This window comes from Falco punctatus (genome assembly GCF_963210335.1).
Source record: "Falco punctatus genome assembly, chromosome: 4".
Taxonomy (NCBI): domain Eukaryota; kingdom Metazoa; phylum Chordata; class Aves; order Falconiformes; family Falconidae; genus Falco; species Falco punctatus.
The window spans coordinates 47,761,776-47,778,783 of record NC_137583.1 but is presented as its reverse complement, the minus strand read 5'-3'; the positions used below and the strand labels follow the sequence as shown (position 1 = coordinate 47,778,783).

Here is a 17,008-nt window from a genome sequence, read left to right as displayed (position 1 = left end):
GACCCGGGGAGGGGAAGGAAAGGGGGTTTGGGCTGGCGCCTGGGACCCAGGTGGGACCCCAGCTCCGGCGCGGGCCCGAGCCGCCCCCTTGCTCCCCCTACCCAGCCCGGGGGGCGTTGGGAGGGGGACGTGTGGGGGGCTCCGTGCGTGGGTTCGCCCGCCTACCCCCGCCTTGGCGCCGGCGGCCACCAGGGGCGGGCAGCCCCGGGCAAGGCCGCGCCGTTCCCCTGGCAACGGGGGCGGGGAGATGGCGTCACTTCCGGGCGGGAGCGGGCGGGGCCAGGCGGGCCGCTGTGCAGCGCCGCCCCCGCCTCGGAGGACCGCAGCGGCCGCCCGTCCCTTCGGCAGCCCCGAGCGCGGGGGGGCCCGGGCCGGAGCATGCCCAGGTACGGGGGGGGTGGGCACGGCCCTGCCTCGGCCGGGCTCTGGGGACGCGGGGGGGCCTGAGCGTGTGCTGGGGGCGGCGCGTTGTCGGGCCCCGCGGTGGGGCGGTGGGGCCCCACACCGCTCAGGGTCTGTGTTTGGGGGCCCACAGCTGTCGGGGGGGGGCCCGCGGGGGTCAGCGTGTGTGGGGAGTGGGGGCGTGTGGGTCAGTGGAGGGAGTGGGGCCCACACAGGGCGGTGGGGGGTGTGGGGAGGCCTACAGCGGGGGGGGGGCACGCAGGTCAGTGTTTGTGTGTGTGTGTGTGGGGAGGGAAAACCAGTCTGGGGGGGCCCGCGGTGGTCCCACCCGGCGGCGTGTGGGTTTGAGGGAGGGTCCCACACGGGGCAGTGAGGGGGGAGGCCCACACGGGGCAGTGGAGGCGGGGGGGGAGCCCACAGCAGTCGGGGGGGGGGCCCACACAGGGCAGTGTTTGAGGAGGGGGGGCAAACCGGTCAATGGAGGGGCACGGTGGTCCCACGAGGCAGCATGTGTTTGAGGAGGGTCCCACACCAGTTACCACTGGTGCATAGGAGGCCTGCAGCAGTCTGGGTGGGGGGGACAGCGAGTGTGGGGTGGGGGGTCCCATGCCTGGCAGTGGGGTGGGAGGCCCAAGCTGGTCAGCAGGGGTGGGGATCTCCACTGGTAAGTGGGGGGGGTCCCACAGCAGTCAGTGGAGGGGGGGTACACAGGTCAATTTAGGGGGGCCTCCCACAGCAGCCCATGGTGGGGGACACCCATGCCAGTTGGTGTGTGTGGGGTGGGGGGTCCTGTGCCTGGAGGGTGGTGGTGGGAGGCACATATGGGTCAGTGTGCATGTTTGGGGGGGGGGGTCACTCACTCAGTAGGGGGGGCCCACACAGGTCAGTGTGTGTGGGACCCCCCTCTCCCCAGCCAGTGGGGGGTGGGAGGCCCATGCCGGTCACTGTGTGTAGGGTGGGGGGTTCCCATGACTGTCAGTGGAGGGGAGAGGCCCACACTGGTCACTGGTGGGGTGGGGGGCACCCACCAGTCACTGGATGGGGGGATCCCATGTGGGTCAGCGTGTTGGGTGGCCTGCTCAGGTCAAGTGAGTGGGTGGGTGCAGTGTGGATCCTCCCGCTCTGGCCATGGAGTAAGTGTTGGGGGGCACTCAGCCGGGTGTGTGTAGCATGGAGCCAGCCCCACGCCATGCGGGGGGTTAACGTGGGGGTCTGGATCTGGCCCCTCATGCTGGCTGTGGGGCGAGGGCAGGGGTGCCTGCCCCATGGGGGTGCCAGCCCCCCAGGGGTACCTGCCCATGGGGGTGCCAGCCCCCCAGGGGTACCTGCCCATGGGGGTAACGTGCCCACGGGGGTGCCAGCCCCCCAGGGTTATGTGCCCACAGGGTGCCAAGTCCCACAGGGGTACCTGCCCATGGGGGTAACCTGCCCCCAGGGGTGCCAGCCCCACAAGGGTACCTGCCCACTGGGGTAACCTGCCCTCAGGGATGCCAGACCCACGGGGGTGCCAGCCCCACGAGAGTAACCTGGCCCCCAGGGGTGCCAGCCCCCCAGGGGTACCTGCCCACGGGGGTGCCAGCCCCATGGGTGCTGGGGTTTGGCCCGGCACAAGCGTGACACACGGCATGAGTGTGACCCACGGCGCCTGCGCTGCCGGCAGCTGCCTGCTCTGCCTGCGTGGACCCACGCCGGGACGTGCCCGTGCAGGTGTGCGGCTGCCGGACACCCCATCCACTTCCACCAAACTGGGGGGGACACGGGGCTGCTGTGTGCCGGCCCCAGCACCACTGTGGTCACCAGCAGGAGGGGGACCCCAGCCCAGCCCAGCCCAGCCCTGGCCCCCCCAGTGCAGGGCCTGCAGCAGGGCCGCGGTGCGGGGCATCCCTTCGCTCTGAATATTTTGGCATATTTTGGTGCCGCCTGCCTTCTCCTCCCGCTGGGCGGGCAGCCCCCCTCCACCCTTTCCTCCCCTTTCCCAGCCCTTCAGAAGCAGATGGAGCAAATTCCTCGGGGTGTGGGCTGGTTTGACATTCCTCAGTGCGAGCCTGTGCCCAAACTTGCAGAAAATAGTTGCTTTTTTTTTTTTTTTTTTTTTTTCCCTCTCCTCTCCCCTTTCTTCCCCCTCCCCTTTTTCTTTGGGAGCTCAGCGCTCCTGCTGCACGCCAGTGTGGCTGGGCCTGTGCCGGCGGTTGGGGGGTCCTGGGGGGGCTGCATCCTTCGTCCCACCGACCACGTGGCTGTTGTGGAGCGTGTGTATGTGTGCGATCATCCTGCGCCCACCATCCTCGCCTCCTCAGCGTGGGCCTGGTGCGGGGGCTGGGAAGTGTTGAAGGAGGCTTGGTTTTGGGGGGCTGCGTGGGTTCAGTGTGAGTGTGGGGGCTGGGGGAGGGGAGGGATGGGACGGTGCGCCCCTCGGCTAGAGGCGGTGCGGTGCCTGTGCTCGCCAGCGCATGGGTGTGCTGGGGAGGTGCGTGTTTGTCCCCGGCTGTGGGTCACGCGTGCCTGGGGGGTGCCCAGCGCAGAGCCCTCACTGCTGCGTGTCCTGCCCACAGGCCACCGCTGCTGCCCGCAGACGGACGGATGGCGGCCACCCCAGCCCCGACCAGCACCCCGGCCCACAGTGGGCTGCTGGCAGCAGCTGTGCCGAGGGCCAGCTGAGGACGGGGCCTCTCCAGGCTGTCGTCGTTCCCGGCCTCTGTCCGATTTGGATCCTCCCTCGCTCCAGACGCGGCTGCCTTTTGCCTCGCTGCCGTCATGAACGGGCTGTCGATCAGCCAACTCTGCTGCCTCTTCTGCTGTCCCCCCTGCCCCAGCCGCATCGCTGCCAAACTGGCCTTCTTGCCCCCAGAGCCCACCTATGCCGTGGTCCCTGAGCCAGAGCCCGTGGGCAGCACCAGCACGGGCTCCCTGCGAGGCGGCGCTGCGGGGCGGTGGAAGCTGCACTTGAAGGACCGGGCGGATTTCCAGTACTCCCAGCGGGAGCTGGACAACATCGAGGTGTTCGTCACCAAAAGCAGTCGGGGGAACCGTGTTGGCTGCATGTACGTCCGCTGCGTGCCAGGTGCCAGGTGAGCTGCCCCTGGATGTACCAGCCTGGCTGTTTGACCCCAGCCGCTTGGTATACCAGGCTGGTGAGGCGCTGGTGAGGCAGCGTGCCATCCTGCCCGCTCCTCTCCTTCAGCTGAGCACCACCTCCTCGACCCAGCCCGACCTGGCGCCTCACTGAAGGAGCCGGCCCTGCCATGGGGGTTTAGAGGCATCCTGCGGGGCGGGTGAGCTCAGCTCCTGCGACCAGTCTGGCTTGTGGCTGCAGCCGGGAATGGGGTTAAGCAGGGAGTGGAGGCAAAGCCGGAGGCTACAGGGATGTAGGGATTCCTTAGGCAGTCCCGCATATCCCTCCTGATGACACGCCAGTGATACAACATGCTCCAGCTGTGCAGTGAGCATCTTGGTGAGCAGCAGGGGGGTCTGCACCCCAGCCTCCGTCCCCAGCCCTGCAGCAACCATGTGGATGGGCAGGAGCCTGTGCCAGCCAGGAGACCCCTGCGGGCAACCGGGGCTGCATTTTTAGTCTCATTCACGAGCATGTTTGATTCCTCAAGGGGAAGTGCGATAGGAGGAAAGCCAGGAGGGGTTTAGGCACAACCTGCTTCTGGTCACTCCCGTGGGTCTGAAAACTGGGAAGCTGGAGAGGGGCAGCCTGGGGTGTGAGGTGGAGACCACCTCCCGGCTGCTGGTGACCAAGCACGAGGGGACGGGAGGGGGCTTGGGAGCTGCTCCCCGAGCCAGTGGCACAGCTTGGGGGCTCAGGTGCAGAGGGAGGCCAGGTCGCAAAGCCTGCACCACCCCAGCTGACCGCCTCCCCCACTGGTATCCACCTGGGAGCAATGCACCTTCCAAGGAACGGCATCCGCAGAGACCCCTGCACAGGGGAGTGCAGCCTGAAGCAGCCCCCAGCTCACCAAGGGCTCTGAAGCCACTGAGTGGGCTGGGGGCGAGGGGGGTGGCTCTTGCAGGGGATGGAGAGATGTTAGAGGGCTCTGCAGGCTGCCCATGGGGATGTCTGCTGTCCCTGCATGGGTTCCCAGAGAGAGGAGAGCAGTGGCAGGATTGCTCTGCCTGCACATCCACCTGCCTGCGCCATGCTGCAGCGATGCTCGGTGCTGGCCCTGCTCCCAGCCAGCCTGCAGGAGCGGCTGTTTAAGCACAGGCTGCAGGGCTGGAGGGACAGCCCCAGGCTGGGGGGAATCTGGCCAAACCCCCTGGGGCATCAGGTCTCGCTTGTTGTCTGTCTTGCCCACCCCCAGCCCATCCTGCCACCCCCTCCCTTCCTGCGGTGTCCAGGCTGGGACACAGAGGCTCAACCTGGCCGCAGACCTCTCTCGGACCAACTGTGAGGGCTCAACATGGAGCGGGTCCTGCTCCCTCCCTCCAGCAGAAGAGAGCCAAGCTTCCATCAATCTGCTATTAGTGTTAATTTTTATGATTAACATTGTTTTTCCCCTTATGGTGGAAATTTCTTGTGCCTTGTCACTCCCACAATTCACTTCTCTCCCAGTGCCTGGTGTCTTGCCAGACTCAGGAGAGAAAAAAATCTGCTGTCAGAACTCTTACTTGAAATCCCCATTGGGCAAACGGCCCCAAATCCTGAGCTTTTTACCAAAAATAGACTCAGAAACTTGAACAGAATCATCCTGCCTTTGGGCTGCCTGTTTCTGCTGGGAGCAAGCCCCTGGCCCTGGGTGGCAAGGAGTGTGTCTGGGTATCTTCAGGATCGGACTGGGGGCGTTGCGAGGACCCTCCTTGATGGCCAGAGGAGCGTTGGCCCCTCATGTCCTGGGGTTTGGGTTTTGGCCTCCCAAGCTGATGTCCTGGCTGGTGCTGCCCAGGCACATCCATCCCTGAGCTGCTGGTGGGGCTGGGCAGTGCAGCAGCACCGCAGAATCCACGATTAACCTGCTGTGCCTGTTTCTCCTCGGTGCTGCAGATACACGGTGCTCTTCTCACATGGCAACGCCGTGGACCTGGGGCAGATGAGCAGCTTCTATATCGGGCTGGGCACCCGCATCAACTGCAACATCTTCTCCTATGACTACTCAGGCTACGGCGTGAGCACGGGCAAGCCCTCCGAGAGGAACCTCTACTCCGACATCGATGCTGCGTGGCAGGCGCTGCGGACGCGGTGAGCTGGGTGCCAGGCAGGGGAAGGGAGGATGTCCATGCTGCCGCCAGGAAAACCCTGTGGTCCAGCAGTCTGGAAAACAGGAAATCTCCCAGAGAGGGAACCCGGGCCACTCATAATGGCAAGGGGTGGCTGGAAAGCAGCTGCAGGGGAGCAGGCTGGGGGACCTGGAGGGGCTGGGATGCTGCAGGGGTATGACCTTGCTTGGAGGTGCTGGCACAAGCTGTGCTCCCCATCTTGCCGTTCCCAGGCTCTCCCCAGGCTGTGCTCAGCCCTGGTTCCCCAGCCAGGTTCAAGGTGCAGCCCCATGATGGGCTCTGCCTCCCCTGCCCTGTGGCCGGGCTCGCAGCGTGACCCAGGAACTGGGGGCTGCCTTGTGCGGCTGCGAGCCTGCCTGGAACCCTGCTCCTGCCGAGGGTGAGCCCTGACACCCCCCAAAGCTCCTCTGGCAGCTCAGCCCTGGCTGCTCCCTGGTCCTGCCGGGGGTGCAGGGCAGCTGCTTTGGGTCCAGCTGTGAGGGAAAGGCAGGGGGGACAGAGCCCCGTTCCCCCCGGCCCCAGCAAGCCTTGCAGAGTGCTGTGGCCAGAGCAGGGTGATCCCCTGGGCTGTATCTCCTGGCACTGTGACTCTGGTGCTTGGGTGCTGACCTGACCTGCCCTCTTCCAGATATGGGATCAGCCCGGAGAACATTATTTTATATGGACAAAGCATCGGCACAGTGCCCACAGTTGATCTGGCCTCCCGCTACGAGTGTGCTGCCATCGTGCTCCACTCCCCGCTCACCTCTGGCATGAGAGTCGCCTTCCCTGAGACCAAGAAGACCTACTGGTTCGATGCCTTCCCCAAGTGAGTGGCCCGAGGAGAAGGGACAGGGTCAGCTCTGGAGGGTCAGTGCCCAGACCAGCTCTGTCCTGGACACCAGCCCTGGCCGTGAAGAGGGGTTGTGGTGAAAACTGGGTCTCTTTCCAATGATGGGCTTAAACGTGCCCATCGGCATCCTCTTGCCTTGCATTTCACCCCGTCTTGGCGGGCTGTAACTCTCACTAGGGTCACCGTGCCTTCTCCTGATGGTGTGTGCACCCCAAGTCCCCTGGTGGCATCACCTCCTGGCCATCCTGTCCAGTGTCTTTGCCTGCCAGCTCTGGGGCTGTGCCACTGGCCCCTTGTAGTGTATCACAAGGGTGATCCCAGGTGTCCCTGGGACCCTTCTCCACCCCAGGAGTAATTTCTTGGGCTTTTTTCCCCCCCTCTGCAGACGGCAGAGGCAGTGGCATGGAAAAGCAGCACTGAGGTGGGATGAATTCCTGCTTTGCCTTTTCCTCGTAGCCAGGCCAGCAGGGCCCGAGAGACGGTCCCCGAGCCAGAAGCCGTGGCGGGGAGCCACCAGCCCACGCTCTACGTCCCCCTGGCCTCACGTGGCCTCCGGGGCCGGGCTGAGAACAGCCGTGCTTCCACTCTTCAAAGCCTGGCATGGCTGATCCTGAGCGGGGAGGGCCTGCATCCACGCTGTCCTGCAGCGGTTTCTGTCAGCCCTGCCTGGGTCTCATGGGGCTGTTGTGTCTGGTCCTTGTCTGTCATGTCAGGGAAGATCTTGTCCTGGAGGTCATCCTTGGCAGAAGCTCCATGTCCCCATGCTCTGCTGTGATCGAAGAGCATTTCCTGGTCCCTCTCCCCAAGGGAATATGTTTGGGGGGGCAGGAGGGAGTGCCATGATCCCTGTACTTACCCTGTCTCTCATCTCTTCTTCACCCACTTTCTTTGCAGCATCGAGAAGATCTCCAAAATCACCTCTCCCGTCCTCATCATCCACGGCACGGAGGATGAAGTCATCGACTTCTCCCATGGCCTGGCGCTCTTTGAACGCTGCCCCAAGGCTGTGGAGCCGCTGTGGGTGGATGGGGCCGGGCACAATGACATTGAACTCTACAGCCAGTACCTCGAGCGCCTTCGAAAATTCATCTCCCAGGAGCTGCCCAGCCAACGTAACTAGCAGGGCAGGGGGACGGGCAGGGGGTTTCTGCCTGTTTCTCCAGTTCTCTTCCCAGTGTCCCTCCCCAATCCCTGCTGCTGGAGGTGCAATGAGTTTGTACAACCTCAGCTCCGGGCTCGGGAGAGGGCAGGACGCCCTGGAGCAGATGGTGCATTTTCCTCTTGGACACAAGCACAACTCTCCTCCCTCCCGGTGTCAGCCCCGGCGCTGCTGGCACCACCGGCCGGGCTGGCAAGAGACGGCAGCTCCTTCCCCCTTCCTCAGAAAGATGAGAGCCCACCCACCTGATGGTGTACCCTTGGCTTTGGATGTGTCCTCATCCCCCCTCCTAAACCAGCGAACTCCTGAATTCCTCCTGGCCGCTCTGCTGCTCTGACTATAGCAATAAGGCGAGTTGGAGAGGGGCTGGGGGCCCAGCCCCCTCCCTGCCATTGCTGCGGGGCGGGACGGAGGAGGTGGCAGTTCCTGCTCTCAATGGCGCTTTCCCGGGATCAGCGCTGGTGGCGGTGGGGTGCCTAGTGTCTGTGTCCCAACGGGAGTTTGGGGATACATGGAGGAGGTGCCCCCTGCCCCACACCCCCTCCAGCCTGGCCCTGCTCTGCCTTCTCAGAGCGCTCCCCCCGTTCAGGTCATCCCTAGAAAACCTTCTCCATCTCGCTCGCAGGCAGTGCGCTCGGGGAAACGGGGCAAGGAAACCAGGCACCAAATAAAGAGCAGAGGTTTAACGTTTTACCCGTGTGCACCCTTTCCCTGGGTACACCTGTGGCTGCTTCCCCATCACCCTGCTGGGGGGACCAGCCCCAGCCCATGTGGCTCCGGCCCCTTGGCTTTCCCCGCTGGCCGATGTCTCTGCTGAATTGCACTTGGCCAGATCCCTGACGCTTGTCACCCTCCTCTGGGGACTGGGCAGCCCCAGGGTGCCAACAGATGTGGAGGGAGCCCTTGGGCTCCTGGGATTGGGCTGCAAAGGTCTGCTTCTTTGAATCGGGCTGTGGGGACAATGGGGGCCTGTTCCCCCGCCAGCCCCTGCCCTGTTTCATTAGGGGTTCCCATGGGAGGTGGAGGACCTAGGAGGTCTCAGCCTCCTAGGAGCAGAAGCGTGGGGCCTCGGGTGTGCTGCAGGGAGGGGAAGGGGGACATCCCCATGGTCTGCCGGTGTGCCAGGGCCAGCATGGCGAGGCACACAGCGTGGTCCTGAGCAGGCAGGGTGACCCTGGGGTGAGCACAGCTTTGTTTTGACCTACTCTGTGCCCCGGGCTCCCAGGGGACTCCGTGATTCCTGGTGTGTGCTGGCCACAGGCAGGCACGGGGGCATCCCGCCTTGGCCTCTGCCAGCAGACGGGGTGTTTGCCCCACAGAGCGGCAGGGCGCTCGGCTTTGTGCTTTTGGGGGTCGACGGCTGCTCCGAAATCACCCCGGAAAGAGCTGTTCAGAGTGTCCGTGTGTTTCCTGCATCCCTTGCCTTTGCCAAAGAGCAGAGCATCCCTCTGTCCCTTCCCGTGCCCACAGGGACCCTCGTGGGGCTCTCAGGAAACCGGTTCCCCCCTCCCTGTCCCTGTTGCCCCCGTGTCCCCTCCTCCCCCGTGGGGCCCACAGGCTCATGTGAGGAGCGATAATCTCCTTAGGCGGCTCTTGGGGGTGGGGGTGGGGGGCTCAGGGGCCTGTGGTGGGGCCTTGCATTTGACGCTCGGAGCGCTCAAATGCACCTATTGTTTGTGGGTGGCAGCCACGGGGCGGGGGGCATGGGACCCCCAGCTCCCCACACCCCTCACCTTCCCCCCAGGACCGAGGCAGGGTGCTGCGGTGAGGAGGGGGGACCCTCGGCACTGGGGCCCTGCAGAAGCCAGAAGAGGATTTGGGTGCTGGGGTTTTTGCAGAGGGGGTTCAGGGTCCAGGAGCTGGGATGTCTGGCTGCTCCCTGAGCATCCCCCAGCGCTCCCCTCCCATCCCTGGCACGGGGTGATTTTAGAGCCTTCAGCTCACACGTGTGCTGGAAGCCAAAGCCACCACGGTCACCCAGCCCAGTTCCCCTCCGGCCCCGGCCCCGATTAGTGGAGCTGGAGCAGCCCACGGTGTCCTAATCCCGACATAGAGATGTTTTGTTTGCACCGAGGGTATTTTTATCCTCTTACTGCTGCCTGTTTCCTGTCGAGCTGCGGATGCTTTAGAGCAGCTCTGCACTGCCGGCAGGACGTCTCAGAGCTGGTGCTTGGGTTCAGGGCGATGTCGTGGTGGCTTGAGTTTGTATTTATCGTGTCTCAGTTTATAGGGAAAAAAAAAAAGGCAAAAAGACAGAAAAGCTCAGCCTGATATTCAAAATTTAGATGCAGTTTGCGTGTATCGGATCCCGGTGAGCCGACCATTGCTGGCTGCTGCCTCCATGATGCACGGCTGTGATCCGTCGTTGTTAGGGATCCGGGCTTTTTAGGTCTGGATCCTTCCCTGCTCCTGGCCAGGGAGAGCTGAGGCTTCATCCTCACCTGGGCACCAGCAGCTGGAGCGAGGAGGGAGGGAGAAGCACTAATCCATACGTGAGCTGCAGGGTCCCCAGAAGGCATGAGCCAGACCTGCCCCGGGGGTCCTGCGCGCAGCATCCCCCACCAGTGGGGCCAGACTGGCTGCAAACCACTGGGATGGTGCTTCTGTCCCCACTGCTGGTGGCATGGCTGGGAGTGCCAGGAAGGGACAGGGCGGGAAGGGGGCTGGGTGGGGGCCAGACCTGGATGGCGCTTGGTGCCTGGAGGGGGGCTCTGCCAAAACCTCGGTCTCAGCACGGCAAAGGCAGTGTCCCAGAGTCCCTCCAGCAGCCGCAGCAGAGGGGACAGTGCTGGCGTCCCCGCAGGTCCTTTTGAAGTCCCCAGCCAGAAGAGCGGGAGCACAGGCAGCTCCTGCTGCCGTCGCAGTCGCAGGCACGTGGCTGGGCTGGGGGCTTCGGTGTGTGCCCACGTGTGCCCGCGCGCAATGGCTGTGAGAGGGGACAACGTGCAGGATGTCCCAGGGGTCCCACAGGGGGGATTCCTGCTGCTATGAGCCCTCGGCAGAGGTACCACACTGGTGCAGATGGGGCTGTGGCCGAGGCCGGGCATGGGGGACGTCGGGCTCACTGGGTGACGCGCCAGGAGGGGTTTAAGTCTCTTTTGGGGCATAAATGAGGCTTTTGATGGCCGGGGCCTGCGTCCCGCAGTCATGAGACCCTGTTCAGAGGCCGAGCTCAGTCATGGGATCCAGGAAACTGAATTAAAGCGTCTTAAGGAGCTTTTTTCCAAGCTTTGCTCTGTTTTTTCACGTGCTTGTCATATGAGCAAAGATGGTATAAAAGGGCAGAGGGGAAGGATCCCATCTGTGGTCGGGCTGGGGAGAGGGGAGGGCGCTGGAGGAGGGATGGCAGGGTGAGGGGCTCTGCACAGCGCTGGCTAAGATGGAGGGAAGGGGACAGGAAAGGACAAGAAGAGGAGAGGATGCGCTGGCAGCAGCCCTTGGCTCTGCCCTGCCAGGTGAGTGAGGCAGCGACCTGGGGCTGGTGGGGGACAGCTGGGGGCAGGGATGGCAGTGGGTCTGGGGGAGCAGAGCCCGTCTGTCCCTGCTCCTCAAGCAGCACAGGGGCTGTGAGCATCCCAGTGTGCCTGCAGCTGCACCCAGACACCGGCCGGCGCTTCCTTGGTGAGAGGCATCGAGTGTGGCATCACGTCCCAGGGAGGAGGGAGCGTGGGGGGCACCCACCACCCTGCGCTGCTGGCTGGGGGGTGGCGGGTGCCCAGTGGTCCCCAAGGTCCCCCTGAGCAAGGTTAAGTCCTGGGAAGGGTACCTGAGCCTGGCCTTTACGGGTGGGCAACCATGGGCTGGACCCACCCAGCTGTGCACCACGCGCGTACGTGTGCAGACAGCCACACACATGTATGTGCAGACACACGTGTGCGCACACAGATGCATGTGCCTGCAGACGTGCACACAGGTATTCACATTTGTACACTGACACCTGAGCACACGGTGACCTGCGCACACGCACACCTGCATAGGCTCGTGCATGCATTCACGGCCACACACACGCACACACACAGTTGTGCATGCACGCGTGCATACCCTGGTACAGGCATGTGTGCACACACATGTGTATGTGCGACCCCGCTTGTGTACCCCCGTGCTGCCCTTTCGGTGCTGCACTCTTCACCCCCTTGGGTTTGCACAGGCGAACCCACACGTTCATCCACACCCACCTGCACACGCCAGCACTGCCTGGGCGCATGGCCCTGCTCCCACCCTGCACGCCCACTGCATCCCCAAGTTGGGAACAAGCAGCGCCAGGGCTGGTGGGTCACGCTGGGGAGATCCATGGGCTGGTTTTCACCTCCTACAGTTGCAGCGCAGGCTGGGGATCCCCCAGCCCCCCCAGGCTCCTGCCCCCTTCCCTCCCCTCCTGGCTTACTTCTCTCCTCCGTCTGCAGGAGTGCTCGGCTGGAGGAGTGTGGGGCCTCGGCCCCCTGCCCCCTGTGAGCTTCCCTTTGTCATCCTATGCCTGAGCGATGCCTGGAGGCTGGGACGGTGAAGGGAGGCCCACGGGCTGCCACAGCCCTGCGGTGACGACGCCTGGACTGCACACGTGGGACCACACACCCAGGGCCAGGGGCCGAGTCTTGGGGGGGCTGGGAGCACCCCTGGGGAGCTGAAGCATTTCCCTGATGGGACAGAGCATCCCCCTGGGGTGCCGGAGCACTCTGGGGAGCTGGGACCACCTGGGGTGGGGAGTTGGGAGCACTCTTGGGGACCTGGAGCATCTCCCCCTGGGCTGGCTGATACCCGGTGGGTTGGGGCTGGGCAGCAAGGGATACAGCAGCTGGGCCATCGCTGGATGTGGATGGGGTTTTGGGGTGTCACGGAGCACCCATGGCCATGGCAGGGCTGGGGGTGAGTGGGAGGCCGCAGTGGGGCTGGGGAGGTCTCCCAGGGAGGCTGTGGAGCATGGCGGGAGCCGTGTGGGGTGAAACCAGGACGGGTATTGCCCTGCGCACCAAACAGCCCGTCCCTGCAAAGAGACAATCCTGCGCAAGGAAGTTCTGGCAGCTCTGGAGAAGCCACTGTTCTCCCACCACTCCGTTTCTTTCAGCAAATTGACAAACCCCTGGCTGGCACCTCGTATCAGGACTGTGCTGGGACAATGGAAAAATTCCTGTGCGGATGCAGAGAAAATCTGTAACCCCCACCACAGGGAGCAGAAACTTGCCCCAGGAGGTGCTTTTATACAGTGATGCAAAATAACAAGCAGGGAGCAGGGGTCTGCAAGGCAGGAGGCTCCTGCCACACCAGGATCTCTGGCTGCTTTCCCTTTTTTTGGCTCTTTGCCCCCAGAAAACCTCAATCTGATTCATCTGGCATGCGGGTTGATCGCAGGGTGGGGATTGGCTGTGGGGTGGCAGGGACCCACTCCCCTCAGGAGCTGCTTCGCCTGCTGCTGGAACTTGGCTGGTGGGTGGGGATGAGGTTTTGGGGACACCCCAGCCACCCCAGGGTTGGATCTGCCCTCCTGCCCCGGTGAGCAAACCAGGAACATCTCCCGTGGCAGGTTTGGGGCCACATTTCTGGGTCACATCCTCCATCCCATCCCTGCTGTGTCGGGGAAGGCCAGAACAGTGCGAGGTCTCCCCAGTGCAGGGAGCAGGTCCCCACTGTCACCCAGTGGCAGTAAGGGGCTGGGGGGAGGGGGGGGGCAGGCTCAGCCCAGATTGGTGGCATCTCTCTGCCTGGCTCTCCCTGGGCAGGAGAGGAGCAAAAACGTGGAGCAAGGGCTGTGCTGGCATGTCCCTCCGTGCTGCCCCTTGTCCCACGTGGGGACCTGAGGTGCTGTGACAACCCTGCCACATGCCTGAGACATGTCCCCAGGTTGTTCCCCTCCATAACTTACATTGGAGCATTTGGCCATTGAGTGTGAGCCGTGCCAGGAGGCAGAGGGAGCATCAGCCGGGCGCCCCAGGGACAAGTGGCTGGACAAATCCCCCTTGCTTCTCTGCAGTGGGGTCAGGAGCTTGTGCCTGGGCGGGGGGAGATGAGGTCAGTCTTGGCGATCCATTAAGTCGATCTGGGAGGCAGCGGTGGGGGGTTTAGGTCCTTCGCGGGGTTGGAGGGACTCGTTTGGGGTGCTGAGCTTTGGGGGTGAGCTCGGATCCACTATGACAGGTGAATTTGGGGGTCCCTGTTCTCAGAGGGGCTGCTTCAGGGTGTGCAGGGATCATCGGCACCATTTCCAGTGCTGCTAACTGGGAGCTGAGTGGGCATCCCAGTTAACCAAGCTGCTCCTTCCTACATGGGGAAGCGAAAGTATAGCCAAGATCAGCCTGGACCAATTTCAGGTAGTTTTTCCATGTGGAGTCCTGCAGGTCGGGACAGAAATGAATGGTTTATTGTAGATTATTTTGTTTTCCCAGCTTGTGAGTTGAGCAGGCATGGGATGAGAATTATAAGGCAGGGAAATAACATTATTCAGTGTGTGTCTGCGCGCATGGTCTTTCTACAGAGCCTTCTCTATTACAGCTGAAGTTACATAAAATAGGTTTATCTATATCATAAAGATAAAAATGCTTTCTTTTTTGGGGGAAAGATAGCTTGCTTTTCTAGCATTTGTGGGAGGCAGGGAGCTGGCTGGCAGAGGCGTGGGTGGGGATGCTCAGCGCAAGCCCTCCCCGGGTACCTTGTAAAGCACCCTGTGTCAGTTCCATATTTCTGCCAGAGGGAAGGCTGTTGATCTCCTGGTGTCTCGCGCTGTTTAAAAGCTTTTTATCGATTATTCAGGTTTCCTGGGGCCAGCAGCTGCTTGCCCCCAGAAGTCAGCAGTGCTGGGGCATTGGTCTCCTGCTTGCTGCCCCCGGCATGTTGGCCAGGCACGGTGGTGGGCTCTGCTCTGGGGCTCGCTCTGCTGGGATGCTGTGTGGGGCAATGGGTAGGGAGGAGGCAGCAGCATCACCTTGTTGTGGCACCGTATTTAAAAATAAAGTGTTCGGGTTTTTTAAAAGACTCCTGTGAAACATGACTTTTGTATTCTTTCCGTTGGCCTTCCTTGGGGCCAAGGATGACTCCCCCTTGGGCACTGTTCTCTACACCGTCTAGCAGGCTCCCTGCACTGCCCCAGAGCTTTCCAGGCTCTCTCCCATCTCTCCTTTCACAAGTGATGAGGCATTCCTGGATCATCCTGTCTCACTGGGTTGGAGCTTCTGGCTCCGCTTAATGGGATTTCTCCTTGAAGGGCTTGGTGGCTCACTGTCATCCCGACACAGCCTCACCTGCTGCGGATGGAGGCTCCTTCCTTTGAAAAGCCGAGGCTGGGGCAGCAGCAGGTGATTCGCAGGAGGTGTGGGTGCCCCTCGCCCGCTTGACCACCCCCCCCCCGGCCCAGCTCTGAGCCCCACAGACAAATTGCTGGTACCATGCGCCTCCATTTCCCCACTGGTAAATACTGGTGTGGTGGCTACTGGGGGAGAGGGGCCGAGCCTCCATGGCAGAGCGAGTTCACCCCCCCCGGGTGGCTTCTGACAAGTTATTTCTGCCTTGAGTCTCCCTAACCAGCCTGGCTGGTGTTCTGCTGCTTTCCAGAAGGCTGGGGCCGTGAGCTGTGCCATGGTGGTGGGCTGTGCTGGGGATGGTGGGCCATACTGGGGGTGGGCCATGCTGGGTCCAGTAGGCCATGCTGTGGCAGTGGGCCATGGTGGGGATGGTGGGTCATGGCAGGGGCTGTGCCGGGGGTGGTGGGCCATGGCGGGGGCTGTGCCGGGGGTGGTGGACCATGGTGGGGGCTGTGCCGGGGGTGGTGGGCCATGGCAGGGGCTGTGCCAGGGGTGGTGGGCCATGCTGGGGGTGGTGGGCCATGGTGGGCCATGGCAGGGGCCATGCTGGGGATGGTTGGTGGGCCATGGTGGGGGCCGTGCTGGGGACGGTTGGTGGGCCATGGCAGGGGCCATGCTGGGGATGGTTGGTGGGCCATGGCCCGGGCCATGGTGGGGGATGTGCTGGGGGTGGTTGGTGGGCCATGGTGGGGGCCACGCTGGGGGTGGTGGGCCATGGCCCAGGGATGGTGGGCTGTGCTGGGGATGGTGGGCCATGGCGGGGGCCATGCTGGGGATGGTTGGTGGGCCATGGTAGGGGCCATGGCAGAGATGGTGGGCTGTGCTGGGGATGGTGCGTCATAGCAGGGGCCAGGCCACACAGGGAGCCCGGTGCCGCCGCTGTGCCCGTGGCAGGGGGGGGTCGCGGGGATGCTGGGGCGCGCACCCTCCTTCCCCGCCTGTCCCTCCGCATCTCCCCCGCTCTGGGGGCGCGGGCCCGGCCCCAGCTGACCCCGGACACACCCGCCAGCTCCTACAGGCCGGCCGCTGCGTCTGGGCGGCGCCGGGTCCCCGCGGCCACTTCCTGAGGGGCAGCCCCGGGCAGAGGGCGGGCCCCGGCACTGCCGCCACTTCCCGCCCCGCCCCGCGCGGCTCGGGCGCGGCTCAGGCGCGCGGCGGGCAGCTCAGTGCGGGCAGCGGCGTCGCGGGGGCCTCGCCGCCGGGCCGGGCGCTCCCAAGATGGCGGCGGGGCCGGCGCCGGCGGTGTGAGGCGGGAGCGCGTCTTTGCCGCCGCCGCCCGCGCCTCCTCACCTACCCCCTTCTCTCCCTCTTGCCCCGCGCCCCGGCCCCGCTCCCCGCCCCGCAGCCGGCGGGATGCTGAGATCCACTGGCTACTTCCGCGGCATCGACTGCCCCTTCCTCAGCGCCGGCGGGCCGGGGCCGGGCGGGGGCCCTCCGTGCCGCCGGCCCTACTGCCACTTCCGGCACCCCCCGGTGGCGGCGGCGGCAGCGGCGCGGTGCGGAGCCTCTGGCGGCCCCGGCGCGGGGCTGGCCCTCGGCCACGGCGCAGGTACGGCCCCGGCCCGGCCCGGCGGGCCGCGGTACCCCCTTCCCCCTCCCCCGGTTCCCCCCGCCCCGGGCCGTGGCGCTGCCCGGCCCTCGCCCCCCCGGCAGCAGCGTGTCCTCCTCCTGGCGAGGCCAGGCCCGCGCCCTTCCTCCTCACCACGCCTGCCCACCCTTCAGGGCCCGAGTCTGTCTCCCGCTCTTGTAACCCCGCCTGCTCCCCCGGCCCGGGTGTTGCCCCCTGCAGCCCCTCTCGGGTGGGCTGTGGGCACCGTCCAGGCGGGGCAGGTGGGTCCCCTGAGCCCCTCAGCCCTGCCCGGGCTCTGGGCCCTGCGTTGTCTCCTCTTGTTGCCTCTGAAGGAGGCTCTGAAGGGACTTTTTACCTCACCCGGCGTGAGGGAGAGGTGGATTCTCTCCTCCCCTGGATCCTACCGTTGCTGCCTGGCCCGGGGGTGGTGGGGAGCAGCTTTCCAAAATGTCCGATGGCCTGAGGACAGCCTGTCTGGTCACCAGGATGGAGGCTGCGGGAGGGCAGTGCTGCTGGATGCTTTCTTTGTCCCTCCA

The 17,008-nt window shown here is 64.3% G+C and overlaps 2 protein-coding genes and 1 long non-coding RNA gene across 3 annotated transcripts in view; 2 read left to right on the top strand and 1 right to left on the bottom strand.

Annotated features, from left to right (window-relative positions):
• Nucleotides 1-239: 239 nt before the first annotated feature.
• ABHD17A (abhydrolase domain containing 17A, depalmitoylase) lies at nt 240-8,304 on the top strand. Its single transcript, XM_080383062.1, has 5 exons — nt 240-386; nt 2,955-3,470; nt 5,390-5,584; nt 6,251-6,430; nt 7,349-8,304. The coding sequence occupies exons 2-5, from the start codon at nt 3,157-3,159 to the stop codon at nt 7,572-7,574; spliced, it is 915 nt and encodes a 304-aa protein (XP_080239188.1). The 5' UTR covers nt 240-386; nt 2,955-3,156; the 3' UTR covers nt 7,575-8,304.
• A 1,560-nt stretch (nt 8,305-9,864) lies between these two features.
• Nucleotides 9,865-17,002, bottom strand: LOC308062104. The gene is made up of 2 exons (XR_013927470.1): nt 16,877-17,002; nt 9,865-10,068 (listed from the first exon to the last, which is right to left on the bottom strand). It is a non-coding gene; the product is annotated as an uncharacterized lncRNA (long non-coding RNA).
• REXO1 (RNA exonuclease 1 homolog) overlaps nt 15,610-17,008 on the top strand; it is a 40,992-nt gene continuing 39,593 nt past the window's right edge. Inside the window, exon 1 of the mRNA XM_080383057.1 lies at nt 15,610-16,451. Coding sequence (XP_080239183.1) covers nt 16,256-16,451 — 196 coding nt within the window. The 5' untranslated portion in view covers nt 15,610-16,255. The remainder of the gene's footprint in view (nt 16,452-17,008) is intronic.

Coding starts and splice junctions, on each gene's coding strand:
- ABHD17A (XM_080383062.1), top strand. CDS start 3,157: ATGAACGGGCTGTCGATCAGCCAACTCTGCTGCCTCTTCTGCTGTCCC. Junction 5,585..6,250: donor TGGCAGGCGCTGCGGACGCG/GTGAGCTGGGTG, acceptor GCCCTCTTCCAG/ATATGGGATCAGCCCGGAGA. Junction 6,431..7,348: donor TGGTTCGATGCCTTCCCCAA/GTGAGTGGCCCG, acceptor CTTTCTTTGCAG/CATCGAGAAGATCTCCAAAA.